This window comes from Vigna unguiculata, chromosome 8, assembly GCF_004118075.2.
Source record: "Vigna unguiculata cultivar IT97K-499-35 chromosome 8, ASM411807v1, whole genome shotgun sequence".
Taxonomy (NCBI): domain Eukaryota; kingdom Viridiplantae; phylum Streptophyta; class Magnoliopsida; order Fabales; family Fabaceae; genus Vigna; species Vigna unguiculata.
In genome coordinates, this window is record NC_040286.1 from 23344 (window position 1) to 42704 (window position 19361).

The following is a 19361-nucleotide window of genomic DNA, read 5'->3' on the forward strand; positions in this document are numbered from 1 at the left end:
TTAAAAAAAAAAAGAAAAATGATAACACTTCTCCACTAACTCACGAAAAACCTCACTGGAACCAAACCCTCACAGAACAATCCCCTTCTCCGATTTCTCTCTCTTGTCGTTCCTCCTCCGCAAGGCGCCACGCCTCAGCCTCCTGAAACTTCATCTACCACGATCATCGGCGTCAACTGCCAGAGCTCGCGAACTGGGCCTCCGACGGCAAGAGCCGCCGCTCGCCCTCGCCAACTACCGTTGGAACCTCACTAGTGCGGTACCTGAGCCCTAAGCTGCCAGTCGCCACCTTAATAGGTCTCAAATTCAGTTCTTTGAAATCAAGTTCGTGCATGAAGCACGAATCTTCAACTAGAAATTTGAGAAGCTCAAACCCGCTGCCGAGGAGGTGAGCTCGTGGTGGCGTTAATGCTTCCCCTGTGAAGGTCAAAGACGGTGTTGTGATTCTCCTGTGAGATTTTTAACGTCGTTCATTATAAAATTGCAAGATATTTGTTTATTTTGATACATTTGTTTGGGATTGGTACTGGTTTGGTGTTCTGAAATTGCAAGATTTGGTTTTCCAGTGTAGTTGTAATTGCACCTTTATTGTGTGTTTATTGGTTTAGGTCTTTCACACACACACACACACATATATATATATATATATATATATATATATATATATATATATATATATATATATATATATATATACTTGGAATACTCCAAGTGTGAGTTAAATCCCATATTTTATAGAATAGACAAAGTTAAATATTATATAAGATGAAAGGCCTATAACTCCATTGGCTTAAGATTTTAGATTTTGAAGATAAAAATAGTAAAAATTGTGTCAAACGTCTTATATGTGTAAGACCAATGTCATATATATAGAACCATAATTAATGACTATAACCCACCCATCAATATATGATTATGTGAGTTTTTAGGGTATAGAAAGAGGGCTATGGATACTGATGTGATGGATTTATTTAGAAATAAAACAGTCAAGAATTATAGAATACATTGAAATATTTTGGAGAAGGGTTTTGGGTGAAGATAAAGAGTGAAAGAGATCTAGAGATAGTTTTGGTTACGTGGAAACATTAAATGGGACAACATCTTATTTAAAATTTACGAGGGTTAAAATTAACCATTTTAAAAGATTCAAAACTAAATGAAGTTAAATTTAGAACCATAGAAAGGTATATTATTCCTAAAGAAATAGGAAAGGAAGTCACCCGTAACACTAATGTAATTGAATATATGATATTTTTCACTTTTCATAATATGATTATGTACCAACTTTTACTTTCACATTTTGTGTCATTAGGTTTTTTATTTTGTAATTGAGATTGAGAGAAGTCACTTAGTTGTTAAAAACTTCTGTTTTGACCTTTTGTTCATGTTTTGTACATCTTTGTAATTAAAAAAAAAACTAAGGTAATTGTATATGTAGTTCCATGGTAGACATATGTTGGACTGTTACTATTGGCTTATTCATAGAGTTTGGTCATGTTAAATAACTTTTCTTTATACTGTTTTGGGTTCAAACATTGTAACAGCTTAAGCCATGATATCATTCCCTCCAAATCTGACCATCAAAGTTTGTGCATATTCGTTTTTTCTTTGAGTAAAATGTTCATACTACAGTTGGAATCTGTTTAGAAAGTGGGCTTAATTAGTAACTGTCTATTGGCTTAATTAGAAAATGTTCCTTTGTCACCTCTTTTTTATTTGTCTTATTATTCTCTCTCAATTGGTAAGCCTTCTTTCTCAACAGTTATTTGCCTCTGATTGTCACCTCTTTTTTATTTGTCTTGTCATTGTCTCTCAATTGGTTGTTGTTCTTCCTCAGTTGTTTGGTTCATTTCTTAACTGATATTTCCAATCTTGTTAAATTTGGCATGCAGGCAGATTCCATATATTTAATGATCGCAATTGTGTTTAATGGAGGTTGCTGTCCTTTTTTGCTTTGACCACGTTCAGAGTTATTGTGTTCCTTCCCACCCTTCAGATTCGAAAACTGTGTTTAACTGAAACTTTGAATTGTATAAGTTTCTTGTGTTTATGTTAACATAATGGCTAACAATGCCAACTCCTCCTCCAAAACCCAACCCCCTTATGCTCCTAATCCTAACCATCAAAATTTCTTACAAAACAATGGTGTGGGCATGACACCCCAGCCCCAATTTTGTTCTGGCAACCACCAAAGCCAAAGCCTGTCACCCCCTTTTATGCAGCGACTACCTATGAATGTGGCACCTTTCATGAATGCTGCAAATCATAATTATTTTCCCTTGCAAAACGATCAGATGCATCTGTGTCAAATGGGTATGCCTGGTCATCAACAGGGTCAACCCCTTGTGGGGGTTTTAGGTCCCCAAAATAACGTTGGCAATCCCAATTACAGCAATCCAATGTATCCTGTTCAGGGACAAGTCATACTGAATGCAGCTCAAATCAATTTGTCTCATTTACAGGGACAAATGTTGGCACAGAGTATTTTGAATATACTTCAGCCGTCTAATGTGAATATGAGTATGCCAAATGGCCAATTTCGTGCCCCTTATCCTATGCAGAATATGAATCAACAGTTACCTACACAAATGTCAAGTCCTTCTCAAGTGGTTCCGCATGGCATGCATCCTGGTTCCTTCCCCATGTTTGGGTTTCCAAACCAACTGCCTCAGGCTATGGTCCCTCAGAGTTCATTACTTTCTCCAAGTCCACAGTTAGGTTTTGAGCCTGGAAGGCATGTCCGGCTGCATATTGACCCGAACGAGAAAAACCTTGCTCCACCAAACGTGAATGCAAATGCTTTTGTATCACAGTCGCCTTTTTCATCTCATCAATTACAAGGGAATACTTCTGGGTCACTTAATTCTGATTTGGCTCATACAAGTAACTCTCAACCTCCTGCACTTTTAAAGTCGCACTCACAGGTATTTAAACTGAAGTGTTTTATGTCTTTTCAATGTATGTTAGCAGAATTTATTGTTCTACTACATGTAAATACTATTGTAAATGAAGCCGTGGTATTATATTTACTGCAAATCTCAATAATTGTTGCAGGTGAATCCTTATGGAAATATTAAAACTAATGTTCCAAATACCAACTGGAATGGATCACCCAGCAAAAACTTCAAAAATAGACCAACACGAGGGGGGTTTAAAGGAGGGTATGTTATTTTTTTTTCTCTTTGTTACTCTTGATCACTTGCATGTTTTTCCTCGGCGTTACAATTGTCCTATTTCTTTAGATTCCAGAAGTCTAAATTTAATGATGTGAATAATGGAAAGCGCAGAACTGGGTTTCTTAAAGATCATAATGGAAGAGGTTTGAACTTTTCTACCTTGTTACCCAGATGAAATATTTTCTATGGTTAGGCTAATGTTGTGATGGAAACAGGCCCTTACAGTGGGAGGGCAGCACAGGATAGTGTAAGATCAAAGGAACTTAAGCAGCAACTAGAAAGGTAGCTTCTGCTTCACTTTCTGATTCTTTTTTATCTGGTACCAGTCTATTACTTGTTTGCAGTCCTTTTTTAATTGTCTTTGTTGATAATGATAATGTGTAACAACGAGATGCTAATTAAATAGTTCTTAGTTTATTTGTTACTTCCTGAAATTGAAGGTTATTTTACATTGCTGATTCTGGAGTGCTAAAAATGATGCTAGTAGATATCAACTGAATGTAATATTTTCTTGAAAATGTGAGAATTTACTTGAAAAAGAATGATGTACACCACAAAAGTAGAACAATGTTAATAGAAAATTCTCGCCACTCAGCTAGAAGTTTTGGCATATTATCCTTGATTCTGTGTACAAATGTCCAGTTTTCTTAACTGTCATTACTCACTACCTATGGGCCATAGGGAAAGCCAACTCTATATTTAACCCTTATTTGTAACCAGCTCTAATACATGCATTAATCAACTATTCATTTTAGCTAAAGGTTAGCAATGTAAAAATTGTTGGCATATAAGCATATTGTAGTACAGGAAAATATTTCGGTCTATTTTAATTTTGAACTGTGAGATGAAGCATGGTAGTCAGAAAACATCTGAGACTGAAAATACTAGATGGACATAATGGTAACCATCAAGCCATGTTACAGGCTCACAATTGTGTCCACCACTGTACTTTGTAGGTCATGCTTTGAACATCTCTGAAAACAAAAGTTTATTTGGGATGACTGCACACACTCTTGCAGTGTATGTGGCATTAAGGGTCCAACAATGGTAACTTTTTTTTCCTTTTAATGGTTCTTATATAGATTCATGGGTATTTGATATTGATGATTAGGTGTTAAGAGGAGTTCCTTGGGTAGTTAAATTTAGTTTTAGAAGTTGACCTTATGTTTTTCTTTTAATAGCCATAATAAGCAAGGAATTTGATATGGTTTTACACACATGATTCAAAGACTAAGCTACAGGACATGCTTGTTCTCCTCCTTCCCATTTATCTCAACACACTTCTCCTAACCCTAACTACTATAGAATTCTTACCAAAATGGGGCATGCTTGCCTTTGTTTGAGTTTGCCACCAAGACATGTCATCGGGTTCTAATATTAGGAATTTTCTACGAGGATATATTGAAGAGATTTAATACCAATGAGTTAGAGCAAATCCATATAAGAAAGCATGGCACCATTTTCAACCCAAAATCTTAAGGATTTGTGTTTGTGGGTCTTTTTACCTTATACATCACTCAACTTTTTCATTTTTACTCAATGAGGAACTTTCAACTCATACTTAAATTTCTAACTAGCCAAAATATAATAGAGACCAAACAAAGATGATTTTTCTCCCAATTAACATTTTCTAGTTTGTTATGTTTAGGAATCATGGTAGGAAAAATACCAATTGATGCAGATGATGCAGGGTTTGTCATAGATAGGAAATCCACCTTAGGATATTTGCATGTTCTTGGGTAGAAATTTGGTGAGGAAAAGTAAGAAACAAAATGTTGTTGCAAGGTCTAGTGTAGAGGCTAAATTCCAAGCTATGTGAATTGTTATGGATGAGAATTATTCTAAATGATCTTAAAGTGGCATGTTAAGAACCTATGATTCTTTATCTTTTGTGATAATAAGTCAGCTATTAGCATTGTTCACAATCCAGTTCAGTATGATAGACCAAACACATAGAGATAGATCGACACTTAATTAAATAGAAATTAGATAGTGGCCTTGTTACTACTTGTTATATCCCATCTGAACTTCAGTTAGCAGATTTGTTTACAAAAGGTCTTCCTAGTAAGTGATTTCATGATTTCACATGCAAGTTAGGAATGATAGATATCCATTCCACTAGCTTGAGGGGGAGTGTTGTTAGGATATTAAATTACTAGAAGTTGTTAGTAGATTCTAAAGATCTCTTGTAATTATTACTTTAAGGTTTGAGTTCTCTATATATAGAAGTGGATGTACTGTTTTGAATCAATTGAATAAAAATCTTCTTTCGTTTACATTAATTCTTTCAAGTATGATAGTAGAGCGGGTGTATGTGGGGTGGTGGCAACAACAATAAGGGTAGTGAAAATGGTAACAGAGGCAATAATGGGAGGGATGGTGGCAAGAGCAGGAACAATTATGACAGGGGTGGTGACAATGATAATAATGGAGTTGGAGTGGTGTGAGAGTAGAAAGGTAGACTATTCTATCATGTTGCCTTCTAATCTAGCTCTTTTCATAGGATAAGAAATACATCCCACTAAGATAGATAGTAGAATTAGGGATGACAAATAAATCTACACTCGAGGAAATCTGTGGATAAAATTCGTAACAAATTCTAAAAGAATATTATTAATGGATAACCATGGATAATGGACAAGAGTATTTCAATTACTCGGTTCTTAATAAAACGGGTATGGATATCATGGTATCCAACCCACATATACTTGCTAATCATTATTAGTGAATTTTATTTGAATATTTGAAGAAACAAGTGGTAAAAAATTTAGTCACGAGTGAGAGAAGTATTATTCATTAAAGAATGTTTTAGAATTTGATTTTATATATTTATATTTGTTTTCTTTAGACCTATGAAATTTAAATTATTTCTAGAAAGATTAATTCTTTAAAACTTATTCTTTGGCGCAACTCAATTAAAGAAATCATATATGTTGCACCAAACAATTGATTAATAGAATCTTTTTTGCAAAGATGCTCTCGACTAGAAAGGTGAAACAGTTGGCAAAGACCTACATATGGAAATTTCTGTTGGAGGGAAATTTTCCAAATTGATTCTTGTAATGGAGGCATGATAAACAGATAATACATCTAGTATAGTATTTTTAACTTTTGCATTCAACATGGACATAAGTATGTGTTGTGTGTAAGACAAGTGTGGTAGTCAAACAACACATGTGGTTCTATATAATTACATCGTCCTGCCTCCCTTCAACATATTGAATCAATAAGGTTGTGGCCTTTCACAATTTCGGTACCAGACTTGTGATTTTTGTCCAAATAAATGTTTTCCAGAATCCAGATAACCTTCTAAATGAAATTAGATTTGCTTTTGGTGTTATTTTTATAAATTGTCTGCTTTCTTATTAGATTTTTATTGTCTTTTCACTATTAAATTACTTTTCTTAAACTTCGAATTTCTCAACTTATTCTTTTATACTGAAAATACCTTAACTCTAACCCTGATTTTTTAATGATTGCTATTATTTCATTTCTTGAATGGTTAGATCTTTCTCTGTGACTTACACTGAGCAAGAAATCAAACAATGGCGTGAAGCACGGAAAAAGAATCATCCTTGTAACAACTTTCAGAAGGTTGTAAACAAACTGATGTATCTACTGCTTGTGTTTATCAGATGTTATTTTCTAAATATCAATTCCTGAATACTAATTGCAGAGGCACTGTGAATGGCCGATGGACTCCAAGGTCATTAAAAGGGAGGTCTTACAAAGAGAGGTATACTTAGAGGGATGTTATTAGCATGTAACACTTCCCAATATAATATTATCATGTAAAATTTAATAATGTTGTTCAATATATAAGTTAAGAAAATAGGCTTTTTTAGCAGGAAATATATGTGCTGACATAAATATTCCTTGAACTCAGCAAATGGTATTCCAATTCATTAGCAGTGTATATATCTTGTCTTTGCAGCTTAAGGAGGTTTTAGCAAAGCAAGCTGAATTGGGAATCGAAGTTGCTGAAATACCATCACACTACCTTAAGAATTCTGATAATCAAGGTCTTCAGAATGAAGGGAAAAACAAATTTAGTGACAAAAGAAAGTTCCAAAACAAGTTCAACAAGAAATTAGACAGAAAAGGTCGGTTCGGCAAGAAGCAAAAGTTTGCTGACTTTTCAGAAAGCCCTTCATTAAAAATGAGGAAGCCAACTTTATTGCAGAAACTCTTGAGTGCAGATATAAGCAAGGATAAGAGCCACCTGTTTCAGGTTTTCAGGTTCATGGTAATAAATTCTTTCTTCAAACATTGTCCTGATAAGCCACTTAGATATCCATCAGTCATGGTTAAAGAGAACTGGTCTGAAGTTGACACTAAAAAAGATATTCCTAAACGCGGGAACGAGGGAGCTGTCAAAAAAATTGCTAGCCTAAATAATGATGATCATAGTAGTGAAGACGAAGACAGTGATGTGGATGAGAATGACTCTATTGTACATAATAATCCACACAAAGAACTTTTTTCCTTGGTTAAAGAAGGATTTGAGAAATCTGATGAAGAGGGAGAAATTTTAGAATGAAATTCGAATATTGGTGCTCCACTTTTTGCAGCAAAGTTTTGAATACTGTAGTGGTAACATTTTTTGTTTAGTCATTTGTTTCCCTTATGGTTTTACCATCATGCGTAATGTTACAGTAAATATATTTTTGCAGCAAAGGTTTCTTAATACTAATATTACACACTATATTTGCGCAAATGTCTATCTGCTGCTTTTAGCAAAGGATTCAAAGATTAGGGAAAGTTTAAGTAGATATTTTTAATATATTTTGATTTGATTTCTTATTTACTATCCGAGCCTTTTTCCCATTTTTTCTTATTTTTCTTTTCTGCTAACATGTTTTTTTTACTATTACCATTTTTTTCTCTATTTGCACATTTCAGTAAAATTTTCCTCTCCATATTATGTATATATATATATATATATATATATATTATATATATATATATATATATATGAGAAAAAACGAAAGAGATAATGAGAAGCGTCAAAAGTAGATTAACCCTCAAACTTACATTTTCTTTTTCTAAGTTTCGTCCTAAACTTTTTATATAGTTATTACAAATATTCATTCAGATATCATTAATTTATTTATAGAAGGTTGCATATTGTATACTACATTTAAATAACTTATTAATTCAAGTAAGGGTGACTTTTCCTACACTACCATAAGATATGAAATTCCTATATTAAATCTCATTAAAATTATAATAAAAATTCCTACACCTTATTAATATTTTCGATTTTTGGTTGGGTATTCCAGAAGTAATTTCTGGATTTAGAATACAAATATTTTCGAATTTTGAAATAATTTCTGAAACACTTGTTTTGGATTTTTTTTTTTATTCCGAAATGGTTGGTACGGAAGGTATTTTTAATATGGATGGCACAAGCGCAAGGGGAAGGGGAAATGGGAATGAAAAGTAATTTTGGATTTTTACTTTGAATTAGGGGTAAAAGGGGAAATTTAAAGTATACGGGGTGCTGGAAGAAAAAAAAGTGGTGCGGGAAGTAGCAGCCTTCAAGTAATATGATTGTTACTAAGATTAGTTTTTCAAGCTTAGACAAAATTAATTGGGCTGCAACATTTTTCTTTATTAAATGCATTTAAGTGTTAGATTGTCAAGGTTGTGTTTATAGTTCTTTATGAAGTATGTAATTGTATTAAAACACACGTACTCATATTTAGTGTTGTTTTGAGCATTTCAACAACTTGTATTTCTTTATTTGTAGAAGGTTAAGATCCATGAATACTTTCATGTATCTTTAATCATATTTCTTGTAAAAACTTTTCATTTTCATTCATTTTTTCATTTTAGATAAAGCAAGTAACACGTAAAAGGTATGCACAATTCGTATCGTTGTCATTCTTAATTTTAGGATGTTTGATTCTTCTTATGTGGTTCCTAATGCCTCTTAAGGTTTAGATAAACACTTTACAGAAAATGTTAAATATATTTTTCTAAAATATTCTTATGTTAAAAAAACATATACAAATATAACCCTTCAACTACCAAAAGATATGATATGTTACCTAATGTCACATTTTTTAGGACACATGTTTTCCCTTTTTAATCTTTGATCATTTTATGATTCCAAATTCTTATTATTCTAACCCTAATGAAAACCAGTCTAACATTGACTCATCTTACATACCAACGAAGGACATAAGTAATTACTCTTGCTCTAATGTATTCTTATATGGAAAGGTATTTAGTCTACTTGTAATTCATATTTTGTTTTTAATTATTTTGAGTTACCATAATATATCTTTATCATATTTAGCAATGGAGGGAGGTTTCCTTGCCACGAGGATTTTCCTTTTATGCTTAACTTCAAATTTGGAGCTTAATGTTTCCTTGCAGTGAAGGTTTCTTAAAATGTTACTTAGCGTCAAATTTCATTACTTAGTTGTAGGCTTAAATTTTACTTTTTTCTTAGTTCATCTTTCTGGCTTGAGCTGCAACTTTTGGGGCTTAGTAACAACTTCATATTTTCTTCATTTTACTTGCAAAAGAGCATAAAATGTATCAAATTTCACTTTTTATATTTTCTCATAACCACAATATGTGTAATTAAGGCCTTTATGATCATTCTTTCATAGAATTAATACAAGATAAGTGTCTAAATGACATGCAATTTAACTAATAATACTAGACACTTAACAACATGTCCCAACTTTAGCTCTTTACTTGTCCTAAAAAAAAGCTTGAAACAGTTCCACAAAATGGTTTCAAAAAGATTTGATCATGGTTGTTTAGAAATTCATAAATCACACTTTATCAAAAAGCTAAGAGAAATGCAATCAAGTACTTGAATTAGAACTAATGAAATCAGTTTGACACAAGTTATCATAGTTAAAGATTAAACACAAGGTCTCTCAAATGATTTTTTGCTTAAGTGCATAATTGCATCCTTCGAAGTTGTTAAAGTGTTTGTTGTCTTATCATCCTTTACAATTGTCCACTTAGCTTTGTATTTTCATTCTCCACAGCTATGTAGACATGATTGGCAAAGATCACAAAGGTCTTTTGGGCTTGTAACGTGGTTGGACTATAAAAAAACTTTGTTTTTCAAGACAAGCAAGACTTACTGCTAAAAAGGAAAACAACAATTTGCAAGTGCTATGACTCTAGCCTATTCCAACCATCTTTTTGTTTTGTTTTTCTCTTCTGCCAATTTCTTTTCAATTCATTCCTATTAGGTACTATTTGCTTTGATTTATCATTTTCAGATTTGAGGTGTCCAATTTCAATTTCCTTTTTGCTGCCATTTTCATTTTTCTTTGCATTCTTGGGTATGCTTTCAGCATACCCCAACTTTATTCCTTCATCTATTTCACAAATCACCAATCCATTCATGGCACACACACATTCATTGTATCCTTCTCATCATTAAGAAGGGTTTGATTTCCTACATTCTATGCTCAGGTGCATGTTTAAGGCCAAGGTTCAAAAGGATATTTTTCATTCATAATGAAGTAGGGTGGTTGTTTGGCCTTGGTTTATACAAAATATTCATCTAGTGTTTAGTACTAAAATGTTGCCTAAATTATACAATTCACTAGACTTTGAGTTCTCTCTAGCGTAGCTCCCTCTTCCAGACTTCCTTCCTTAAGAGTTGACCTCACTTCTCCTTATAAAGCTTTCTTCCATCTTCATGTATATCTTAAAGGAGTTAGGAGAGAAGTCATCATGGACCCTCTTGAAAGCCCTTTATTGTTTATATTTATAACACCTTAATGCATATTTTAATAAATATTGCTCTAAGTAAAATTCTTACACTTAATTTGTTGATTGACGATTGGGGTTTGCTTAACCATATTTATACTCTTTTCTTTACTCTTTATGCACTAGTGCATTAGGAGAGTGACATTTATTTGGTAGCATCAACGATAACTTATCATTATCTAAGAGCGATTTACGTATTTATGAAAATCAAAAGTTGTTTATATACTTGTAAGAGTGGTTTGTGTACTCAACTTATAATCATTGATTTAATTTGTAGAATCTCTTAAGCATAACTCAAGAGTTTAAAGTAAATCCATATAAAATTTGTGTATTATTTTTTATCACTTACTAGAAAGTCTAGCAAGAAAAGAGTTTAAGACTCTATTGAATCCCTCCTTCCATAACTATTTATTCCCTTTCTCTTTTATTTTTCTTTCTATCTTCTTTATATTTTTTTTTCATAATTTGTTTTTCTTATTTTTATCACTTTAATCCACCACATATGGACCTTTAGATTTTTAATTAAGATGTGCTAAAAGGGAAAAGTTTTCTTAGTGCATACCAATAAAGTATAAACCAACGTCTTTATGTGATTTAGTGAACAACTTTTTATAATACCAAGGGTTTATGCCCCGTTATTTTTGTTACATCATCTCTATTATTTTGAAAGTCTCTTTCTCTAATTTTAAAGACCTAAAGTATGAAGTTAATTCACCGCCTGTTAAATGTGTTGGTTGATTAGAAACCTTCTAAATACAAAATATTTTTAAATAATGTTCGGAGATTTTATATCTTTGAAAATATAATTAAAGTAAAATATGTAAATAAATATAAATCTCGAAAGTTCACTCTATAAAATGGAATTGAATTTAAACTTATTTTCTAACTCTGCAAAATAAATAAAATGGATCATCAAACTTGAACATTTAAAATATATCCAGTGACGCATGAATGTGAGATTAAAAATAAAGATAATTTAGTTGGCTGAGTTTAGGAAATTATTTCTATGAAACGATAATTCACTATTATGGAAAATTATTTGAAGGATGTTTCAAAGAGGTTTCATAGAATTTATTTAAAGTCATTATACAAATACTCGTGTTTAAGTTTATATTCAAATTGTGAGAATTTTCTAAAGAGATGGCGAGTTTTTAGTTAAATTGTATTGCGATGCGAGACATACATATTTAAATAGAAATTGAATACACACAAAAATTGATAAATTCTCATATTATTTCGCCTTTCATTTATAACTTTTTGAACTTTTATCATTTTCATTATCCAATGTTTCTCTCAATTGTCATTTCAAGATCTTACCTTAAAAGAAGATCAATTAATTAATATGATTGAAGATGATTTTGTAGTTATTTGTCGGTATAAAATGAAATTCTTTGCATAAGTAAACTCTTAATTTCATCTGGACAGTAATGTATGCGTGTTTTTCCAGTAATAATGTTAATATTATAAAGTATATAGGCCTTGGCCCGGCCTCCATGCTTTTTCTCTATCTTCATCCACACACTTTAATCTTTTTCGCTTTTGTCTTTCCTTGTCCTCTGATTGTTGCCATAAACTAGTTAATATTCCCCATCCCTCTCATCACATAGAGAAGCTAGAAGTCCATGGGGTTTCAGCTTGTGAAGAAGAAATGTGAGAAAGATCTTGGTTTAAACTATTGCCCTCAACGCAAGCAACAACAAACAACCAACAGCCTCACCCTACAGTCCTAGTAGAGTGCAACAGAAACAGCCCAGCTACTACTATCTAATGGGGTCGGAGCAGAATCGATTTCCTCAGCACGAAAGAGTATCTTTCTCACTCCTTCAATCTCACGTGTCCTTCTATTTACTCTTCACGAATTTCATTTCTAAACCACAACACTTATGCTTTATAGATTATTTGCCAGTGTTATAAGGGTTTTTCGGGTTAGATCTGAGGTCCCTAGTACATAACCTAACCCCAAACTTGTATATTTTCGGTTGGGGATCGCTTCTCATGTTTTTTCATTGCCGTTTTCATTCTATTAAGCACATATCCTCCTCAGATCTCACGTCAGACGACGATAGTTGCTTTAGTTACTTAGTTTACATATTGGGTGTCATTGCTTTTCTGTATCGTCTTCTGGTTATACTTGAATCTGTTAGCCTTCGAGAACATTATGGACGACAAACAATTCTCACGGCCAGAAACCCGCCCGAGCTAAACTTGGACCGATCTGATGGCTGAATTATTAGTTTTCAAAGCTACCCTTTTTTATGATTTAGTAGTAGCTTTGTAGATAAATATTTCCCCATAAGCTAGTGTGAAGGGCGGCTTACTTCACTCCTTTTGGTGCAATTGGCCTTTTCTTTTTTATATTTCATTTCAATCTTGCTTTATGTTTTGTTGTGTTACGTAAACCGTGATTTTGAAAAACTACTGAGAATTCTGTATGCAGAAGGATTCTCATGTTTTTGTATGCTATAGAGATAAGAAAATAAACCCATACAATCAATAACTATTTGAGATTGTTTTGTTTTTATCTTTTGGTAGGTATTGAAAGAATGCCTGTCTCTTATATAATAAATAGAATTTTTGCTTTATCTTTCTTTTAACAACCAGTAGATTCTTTCTTTCTCTTTCTTTTTTCCCTTTATGTGTGTAGGTTTGTGTCATATCCTAATAGCTTGGACTACCCACGTGGATAAGGTTGTCAAACTTTCACACTAACTCATAAACTGTTACAATTTTACGAGGGGTAAAAAACAAACTAACTTTCTAGATAAACTCCCATCAAATTTTGAGTCAAGAAGTTAGCTTGAAATCAAATATAATTTTTGACCCCCAAAGTGGCTGTGTCTATCAAGGCCCAAATGATTTGGAGAAATTAACTCCTTTTTAAAATATTTTCACTTTAGTAACTTATGTTTCAATTTTTGAACAAATGATTTTGTCATTGATGTAGTTTGATCTTTTAGTTCTAATGTACTATCAAACCTTATTATTGTGGTTTGATACTTTGCTTTGTAATATTAAACAAACTTTAAGGGTTCTGTTATATGGTTCTTTTATATATATATATATATATATATATATATATATATATATATATATCTTCATAATTAGGAAGTATATGATGTAACTTGAAGCTAGAAGAATCTATACTTTTAAAATAATAATTAATTACTACTTGTATACAATTTTAACATAAGTTTCAGATTCTCATTCACAGAAGGAAAAATAGTATTAGAGTTAAATTGATGCTTTTGTGGAATGAGTCTTAAATGACTGTAAATTTTGTGTGCCACTGTAAATTATGGCTATTGAGATAATTACTTAAGAACGAATGGGGTGAGAAGATGAAGAGTCCTGTATTAGTTTATGATACAAATTTTGCTATCAGCAAGATAAAATTATTTTTAAATGCACAACTTATGTCAAATTTTCTGAGATTTGTCCTATAAAAGCTTTATAACGTCAAATAGTTCTGCAAATTGGTAAACAAAATCATGTTAAAACTTGTACTGTTTTTGTGGTTTTGTGACTTTTGATTTTCATGTAATTTCATAATTTGGTAAGTAAGGAAAGAGTGGAACTAGGGGAGTTATAAGATTAAGGAATAAGTCGTAACTTACTGAAGGATTGCCCAGTTTTCCTTACATCCGCCAAAAGCCACTGTCATTTCAAATAAGTTATTTGCTATTTTTGGGGTTATATACAGGGTTCTGGCTCTCAGTTTCATACAGTTTCTTTTGATTAGCATTTATGGGGTCATGCTTAATGTAGTGCATTTTATTTATTTGGCTTGAATAAACTGCTTTTATATTTCAAGAATTATTTTCAGGATCTTGATCAGATTTGAGAATTGACAACATTGTTTATTTTTACCCTTTATTGATTGGCCTATGGTCTCCATAAAGGAGCCTTCTTTAATAGATACATGCAGATTTTGTAATGCCTGATTCTTCTTATTTTTTCCTTGCACTTCTGTTTAGGAGTAGGGCTTATTCTCCACTATTCTGAAATCTTTCTTCTTTCTCATTAATAATACTGGATTCCAAAAAAAGAAATAAACCAAAGTAAGTATCCTCAGCTTGCCGCATCTTTGTATGTATCTCTTAAAAAGGGTCAACCATTCTTTTACTCCTATGCTCTTTTTCTTTTCGTGTCTATCAACCTTTGGGATAAAAATAACTTGAAAAGTTTGGAGTTTTCTTTCAGTGCTCTAAACTTAGTATGCTATGAAGTCAATAATGTAACTATCACAATGAATGGGGGGCACACTTTTTCAAAATCTGAGCTTGGGTGACACAATAGGTCCTTGCATTTAGGAAAAACAGTTGTTATATGTGAAGGAAACATGGAAGTCTTGCATCTTTATGTCTGCAATTTGTGAAGCATGGCCAAAAGTCGAAAGCCAGACAGGTTCTTCAACCTGTGCCTGTTGTTGGACAGTGTGTGCTGCATGCCCCTTTGCTGGATAGCTCTGGTACCTTGCTTCTATAGCTATTTACCTAAACCTTCCAGTCTTCCATCTTTGATGGTGCCATTGGGTTTCAGTTTCAGACACAGGTGGTGACACTTAGCTATTTACATCCATTTGACACTTAAAATCTTTTTACCCCAATTTAACACTTAAAATTATTTTACACCCATTTGACACCTCAAATTTTCTTACACCCATTTGACACCTAATAATTTTTACACCCGTTTTACACATAAAACTTATTTACACTCATTTGACACCTAAATTTTTTTTACACCCATTTGAGACCTAAAACATTCTTACACTCATTTGACACCTAAAATATTTTTACACCCATTTGACATCTAAAATTTTTTTTCATCCATTTGAAACGTAAAATTTTTTTAAACCCATTTAACACCTATAAATTTTTTACTCCCATTTGACATCTAAATTTTTTTTACACCCAGTTGACACGTAAAATATTCTTATACTCATTTGACACCTAAATTATATTTACATCCATCTGACAGTTAAAATTATTCAACACCCGTTTGACACCTAAAATTATTTTACACCCATTTAATGTAACATCCCAATACTTAAAACTAATAAAAATAGGGAGTTTCATCATAGTTCCAAAACAGATAATCCAGTGTACAAAATATATTAATATGGTCTTACAAAAGATATGACTATAAAAATATATCACTTATACACTTAAACTAAACTAATAAACTCTATACTTAAACTGACCATTACTAAAGCTCCCATTGCAAACCTTCTCTTCAACACTAAAACGATGGTTCTTCATCCTCCAGAAGCGCCTTTGACAATGCAACCACATTTGCTCCCACTGAATATGTGATCATCGCAAAAGGAAAACATACAACACGAGACAAACACACAGGAAGCAAGGGTAAGCTAATTTGATAAGAAATTCATGCAATTCAATTATAAACAAACCATGCAATCTTTCTCATTTTTACCAGAATCAGATAGGCCACCACAACACAGTACAAATATATTACTCTAGACTCGATATCCTTATTATGTAAGCGACATCGGATCTCTTGGTGGCTTGTACCTATGAAGGTTCCCAAACTCTGTAGAGTTTGGACACAAGGGGTTATCAGCCAACCACTCCCAGGGTAAGTCCCCTTCGCGTCTAAGACTTGATCAAGTCCAAAGACTAGGACCTCCTGCTACTCCTCATGACATAATCCATTCTGCTCTATCTGAGCGTGAATGAGTTTCTGGTGTTTTCGCTCAAGCGAGAGCTGCTCGCTTAGGCGAAAATACCAGATTCTCAATCTGTTCTCACATGCAACAGTCCAGAATTCATGCCCACACTCAATCATATACCCAATCACACATTCCAAACATCAATTCAGCACACAATTATGCAATCAAGTTCATCAAACATGGTTTATATGTGAAATTTAGAAGAATTAATTAGTTTTCCTTACTTGTTATCATGTTTAGACAACTTTATAAACGTCAACGCCTTAAAAACGTCAACACCTCTAACTTCACAGGATGCTCTATCTACACATAGAAACATCACAAGAACGATCGTGACATACTGTTATGATCGTTTATCAACAGAGACTCATACCGATGATTAAAACGTTACATGCAAGCGAAAGAGGGCTCGCATGCAATAGAAAACAGAAAAAGACTAAAAGGAGAGCGGAAATTCAACTTACGCGAATGGAGAAACTGATCAGTCCAATTTGAAGAGCTCGCCGAGAGAATCAATCCTATGGTCTCGGTTCCTCAATCAGACGACCAGAGAGACAGAACCTCTAGAGAGAAGTCAGAGAATTCTAGAAAAGTGGTTTCTAGAGAGATGATGTGTTTTAAAATAATGAAACTCATTTATAACAATTCTATTTATGTTAAAACCTTTTAATATTAAAATAATTGAGTCTCACTATTTTTAAACCACTATCACTTTCTAAAACACAATTTTATAGGGTCTTACATTTAACAACTGTACTTTTTTTACATCCATTTGACACCTAAAATATTTTTACATCCATTTGACAATTATAATTTTTTTACACCCATTTGACAACTATAATATTTTTACTCTCATTTGACACCTAAAATATTTTTAAACCCATTTGATACCTAAAATATTTTTACCCCCATTTGACACCTAAGATATTTTTACTCCCATTTGACACTTAAAATATTTTTACCCTTTTTTGACGCCTAAAGTATTTTTACACCCATTTGACACCTAAAATTATTTTACACCCATTTGAATACTATAATTTTTTACACCCATTTGACAGCTATAATATTTTTACTCTCATTTGACGCCTAAAATATTTTTACACTCATTTTATACCTAAAATTTTTACCCCATTTGACACCTAAAATATTTTTACTCCCATTTGACGCCTAAAATATTTTTGCCCTCATTTGACGCCTAAAATATTTTTAGGCCCATTTGACACCTAAAATTATTTTACACCCATTAGACACTTAAAATTTTTTTACACCCGTTTGGGAACTATATTTTTTTACACCCATTTGACACCTAAAATATTTTTACCCTCATTTGACACCGAAAATATTTTTACACTCATTTGACACCTAAAATTATTTTACACCCATTTCGCACTTAAAAGTAATTTTCGGCTAGGATGTTACAGCGATGGTGTTATGGGTCTTTATTCTTATATAATGTTTAACTTTGTCTATTCTATCTAGCACCGTCACCAAAATTTTCTCAACGAGTTTGGAATCTTGAAACTCTTTTCCCATTAATTTTATCTTGTTAACAATACCCAACAATTTGTTTGAGTATTCTTTAATTGTCTCTAACTCTTTCATTCTTTGCATCTCGAACTCCTTTATCAAGTTCAAAACTTTCATGCCTCGAATCTTCTAGTTGCCTTCATATTCTGCTTTCAAGTATTCTCAAATTTCTTTGGGAGACTTTAGAGTCATGATCCTAGTCATAATTATTTGTGAAACACTTATAAACAAGCATGACTTTGCCTTTGCTCTATATATAGGATATATCAATAAAATATAAAAACATGTTCCTCCATATAACATATCACATATATCTCATATCTCTCATATTTTCAAAAGCCCTAAAAATCCCAATAATTTTGACCCTTTTTTAACTACTAAGTTGTTGTTTTTGAGTCATTTAAACAATACTTAACTAATTTTTTTCGGGTTCGAAACTTATCCCATTGTGTTTAACGGTGGGAATCCTAGAGGAAAGAATATTAATCATATTTTTTTCACACCAATAATATCACTATTAAAATTCAAAAATCGGAATGTTGTGTTAATTCTGACCCTTTTTTAATGACTAAATTGTTGTTTTTGAGTCACTTAAACAATACTTAACTAAATTTTTTCAGATTCAAAACATATCTCATTGTGTTTAGCGGTGGAAATACTAGAGGAAATAACGCTAATCATATTTTTTTTCACAACAATAATATCACAATTAAAATTCAAAAAGTTGTGATGTTGTGTTAATTTTACCCTTTTTTAATGACTAAGTTGTTGTTTTTGAGTCACTTAAACAATACTTAACTAATTTTTTTCGGGTTCGAAACTTTTCCCATTGTGTTTAGCGGTGAGAATACTAGAGGAAAAAATGCTAATGATATTTTTTTGCACCAATAATATCACAATTAAAATTCAAAAAGTCGAAATGTTGTGTTAATTTTGACCCTTTTTTAATGACTAAATTGTTGTTTTTGAGTAACTTAAACAATACTTAACTAATTTTTTTTCGGGTTCAAAACTTGTCTCATTATGTTTAGCGGTGGGAACTAGAGGAAAGAATGTTAATCATATTTTTTTTTTCAAACCACTAATATCACTATTAAAATTCAAAAAGTTGAAATGTTGTGTTAATTTTGACCATTTTTTAATGATTGTTGTTGTTTTTGAGTCATTTACTTAACTAATTTTTTTCGAGTTCGAAACGTATCCCATTATGTTTAACTCCC

General features: G+C 32.4%; 2 protein-coding genes across 4 annotated transcripts in view; both read left to right on the forward strand.

Moving 5' to 3' along the window:
- Positions 1 to 7893, forward strand: LOC114193922. 3 transcript variants are annotated; one of them, XM_028083911.1, is made up of 8 exons: positions 1 to 451; positions 1893 to 2924; positions 3055 to 3161; positions 3243 to 3319; positions 3392 to 3458; positions 6683 to 6770; positions 6853 to 6912; positions 7111 to 7893. In XM_028083911.1, exons 2-8 carry the CDS (start codon positions 2061 to 2063, stop codon positions 7714 to 7716), a joined length of 1869 nt encoding a protein of 622 aa, XP_027939712.1. In that variant the 5' UTR covers positions 1 to 451; positions 1893 to 2060; the 3' UTR covers positions 7717 to 7893. The 3 variants fall into 3 exon arrangements, with proteins under 3 accessions (XP_027939712.1, XP_027939713.1, XP_027939715.1); XM_028083912.1 differs by having other exon boundaries at positions 1 to 425; XM_028083914.1 differs by having other exon boundaries at positions 1 to 388.
- Positions 7894 to 12662: 4769 nt separating this feature from the next.
- LOC114193924 (uncharacterized protein At1g76660) overlaps positions 12663 to 19361 on the forward strand; it is a 56591-nt gene continuing 49892 nt past the window's right edge. Inside the window, exon 1 of the mRNA XM_028083922.1 lies at positions 12663 to 12731. Within this exon, the coding sequence (XP_027939723.1) occupies positions 12693 to 12731 (39 nt within the window). The 5' untranslated portion in view covers positions 12663 to 12692. The remainder of the gene's footprint in view (positions 12732 to 19361) is intronic.

Bases quoted from the DNA above. Each gene is read 5' to 3' on its own strand.
- LOC114193922 (XM_028083911.1), top strand. From the start codon at position 2,061: ATGGCTAACAATGCCAACTCCTCCTCCAAAACCCAACCCCCTTATGCT. The intron at 3,162-3,242 runs GTATGTTATTTT...CTATTTCTTTAG, and splicing joins CGAGGGGGGTTTAAAGGAGG to ATTCCAGAAGTCTAAATTTA. The intron at 3,320-3,391 runs GTTTGAACTTTT...TGATGGAAACAG, and splicing joins TAAAGATCATAATGGAAGAG to GCCCTTACAGTGGGAGGGCA.